General features: G+C 38.9%; 1 protein-coding gene across 1 annotated transcript; it reads left to right on the top strand.

The window, feature by feature from the left end:
* Positions 1-523: 523 nt before the first annotated feature.
* Positions 524-3,279, top strand: LOC122682725 (protein DEK-like). Its single transcript, XM_043885778.1, has one exon. It carries the CDS (start codon positions 742-744, stop codon positions 1,795-1,797), a length of 1,056 nt encoding a protein of 351 aa, XP_043741713.1. The 5' UTR covers positions 524-741; the 3' UTR covers positions 1,798-3,279.

The following is a 3,279-nucleotide window of genomic DNA, read 5'->3' as shown; positions in this document are numbered from 1 at the left end:
AAGCGGATACAGGACAGAGTCAAAAGGAAAACACGCCAACTTACGGTCTGTTTTGAGTTACAACATCAGAATGAAACCTAGAAACGGGACAGTTGTGCAGCATAAACTCAGCTCAGCTCGTAAGAAAAGCGTGACCTTCTCAACACCTGACCAAAGAGCCACTGGAACAATAATGCTATTTTTTTTTTTATAGGCTGCCAACTGCCTGGGGCAAACTCATTTCCAAAGAGTGACCCCTGGTGGACAGGAGGGTCATTGTTCACTGGAACCGGGAATTTCCTGACAAGCGTGGTAAACCCATTTCAACTTGCTTTTTACAAGAGTCTTCTGGGGGGTTGTTTCAACAGTGAATTTGTGATGTTTAAAATTTTTGTCATTAATGTTTCTTGTTTCAATAATCCTCATAAACAGGCCACTCACAAGACATATTTTGCGTGCTTATATAAACTTTCAGCACCACTGACTATTACAACTGCTAGTAAACAGTTCTTTTAACAAAATTGTAGTTTTGAATAACAGAACCGATTCTGGGCAGCTGAGAGCGCGGCGCGAGCGTCACGCCAGCGAGCGGCCCGTGCGCGTCCTCCTCGGCGCCCGTCGCCGCCTCCGGGAGCCTCTTCGCGCCCTCGCGCGCCAGGCCCGCGGCCGCCGGGACCCACGGTCCACAGCGTGTCCTCCTCGGGCACAGCTGCGGAGGGAGAGGCAGCCCCCGCCCAGCCCGCGTCCGAAAAAGAGCCCGACATGCCCGGCCCGAGAGAGGAAAGTGAAGAGGAGGACGAGGACGACGAGGAGGAGGAGGAGGAAGAAGAGAAAGAAAAGAGCCTCATTGTGGAAGGCAAGAGGGAGAAGAAGAAAGTAGAGAGGTTGACGATGCAAGTCTCTTCCTTACAAAGAGAGCCGTTTACAATCGCACAAGGAAAAGGGCAGAAACTTTGTGAAATTGAAAGGATACATTTCTTTTTGAGTAAGAAGAAAACAGATGAACTTAGAAATCTCCATAAACTGCTTTACAACAGACCAGGAACAGTGTCCTCATTAAAGAAGAATGTGGGTCAGTTCAGTGGCTTTCCATTTGAAAAAGGAAGTATCCAATATAAAAAGAAGGAAGAAATGTTGAAAAAATTTAGAAATGCCATGTTAAAGAACATCTGCGAGGTTCTTGACTTGGAGAGATCGGGTGTAAATAGTGAACTGGTGAAAAGGATCTTGAATTTTTTAATGCATCCAAAGCCTTCTGGCAAACCGTTGCCAAAATCTAAGAAAAGTTCTAGCAAAGGGAACAAAAAGGAACGGAACAGTTCTGGGATGGCCAGGAAAGCTAAGCGAACCAAATGTCCTGAAATCCTGTCAGATGAATCTAGCAGTGATGAAGAGGAAAAGAAAAACAAAGAAGAGTCCTCAGAGGATGAAGATAAAGAGAGTGAAGAGGAGCCACCAAAAAAGACATCCAAAAGAGAAAAGCCCAAACAGAAAGCCACTCCTAAAAGTAAAAAATCTGCAAAAAGTGCTAATGTTAAGAAGGTAGATAGCAGTACCACCAAGAAGAATCAAAATAGTTCCAAAAAAGAAAGTGAATCTGAGGATAGTTCGGATGATGAACCTTTAATTAAAAAATTGAAGAAACCTCCTACAGATGAAGAGTTAAAGGAAACTGTAAAGAAATTATTGGCCAGCGCTAACTTGGAGGAAGTCACAATGAAGCAGATTTGCAAAGAGGTATATGAAAATTACCCTGCTTATGACTTAACTGAAAGAAAAGAGTTCATAAAAACAACTGTTAAAGAGCTGATTTCCTGAGAAAGAGGACAGAGACAGATGACCTGTGCCCATGGAGCTAAAGATCTGACTTATATACCATTATACCAGCAAAGAGAATGTATTTCCTTTTCTAAATCTTTGCAAGCATTGTTGGTAGAACTTCCTGCTGACCTTTTTATCTTGAGTGTTAGGTGAATTTGCGTTTGCCATTTTAAATTGCATTTTTATGCAGTTTTTAGTTTAAATTTTTGCATGGCTACAGTAATTGTCCCTTGCTTTTATAGTTGTATTTTGCACATTTTGGATTTCTTTATATAAGACTAGATTCTTGAACTGTTGTAGTTTTTAGTGTACGTGCGTACCATTAGCTTAAGTCATACTTTTAATCAAGTAGAACAGAAACTATGGTAATTGGCATTTATACATGCAGAGACTGTTGCAGTATTTAGTAGATGAAATATTTTGAATACACATCTGTCAGTGTTAAAACCAGTGGCGGTGTGTTCATCATGTTAAAAATATATGAGCTTCAGCTGCCCAGATGACTAAATTGGAACTTTTCTCCTGCATGTATATATATGTCAAATTGTCAGCATGACAAGAGTGACAGATGTTATTTTTGTATTTTTAAAAACGAATTTGTTGTATATAAAGTTTTTTTATTTCTTTTGTGCAGATCAATTTTTAAACTCATATAAGTAGGTATCTTTACAGTTACAAACTATGAAATGACAGTGTTCAGCCAGATGGTGTGACGGGGCAGTGAAAGTCAGAGTTCAGTGAAGAAAACACTGAAGCAATAGATAGTTCTCTGCTTTGCCTTGAAGTGTCATCAGTTTATAGTTTCAGTGTTAACTCTGCAAGTGTCTGTAGATACATTTTATATGAAGGGTAGACCAAAATCAACACATCAAAACTTCAAAAATTGGGGGGATCTGGATCAAGTAGAAGCACATTTGGCTTCAAATAAATATACTGATTTTTATTATTAACTGCTTTTGCCCACATAAAAAGCTGGTATTTACAGGAACCCTGGCCACCTTTGTAATTATGGTTGAAAGTATCAACTGTAATGCCAGAAGATAATAATGCATAGACAGTAGTGGGTATCTGACAAAGTATTTTTCAAAAGTGATGGACTTATTTCTAACATTAAAGAAAGGTAACATATTCACAGAATCAGGGGTGTTAAGTTTTGGCCAATCAGGATTCTAGGTGATCAACATATGGACCACTCCTGAAGGAGACTAATTTTGTCTTTTGGTTGTCTTAATCAGTTTATTAAATAATCTCTGAATTTTAAAACTGCTGCTTATGTGAGAATTAGGCCTTTGATGAACCAATGAGTGTTTAAAATATCTTTGCATCATAGTACAGAAATATATAAAAATATGTTGACTGCTAACAGGTATTTTCACAGGTTTGACTTGTTTCTTGATAAAGTTATTAAGATATTAAAGAAAGGTATACTTAATACAAATGAGTGAAATAAACAACTAAATGAGACTTGAAAAAAAAAAA

This window comes from Cervus elaphus, chromosome 24 (genome assembly GCF_910594005.1).
Source record: "Cervus elaphus chromosome 24, mCerEla1.1, whole genome shotgun sequence".
Classification (NCBI taxonomy): Eukaryota; Metazoa; Chordata; class Mammalia; order Artiodactyla; family Cervidae; genus Cervus; species Cervus elaphus.
The sequence above is the reverse complement of the archived record's forward strand: the minus strand, read 5'-3'. Positions and strand labels throughout refer to the sequence as shown.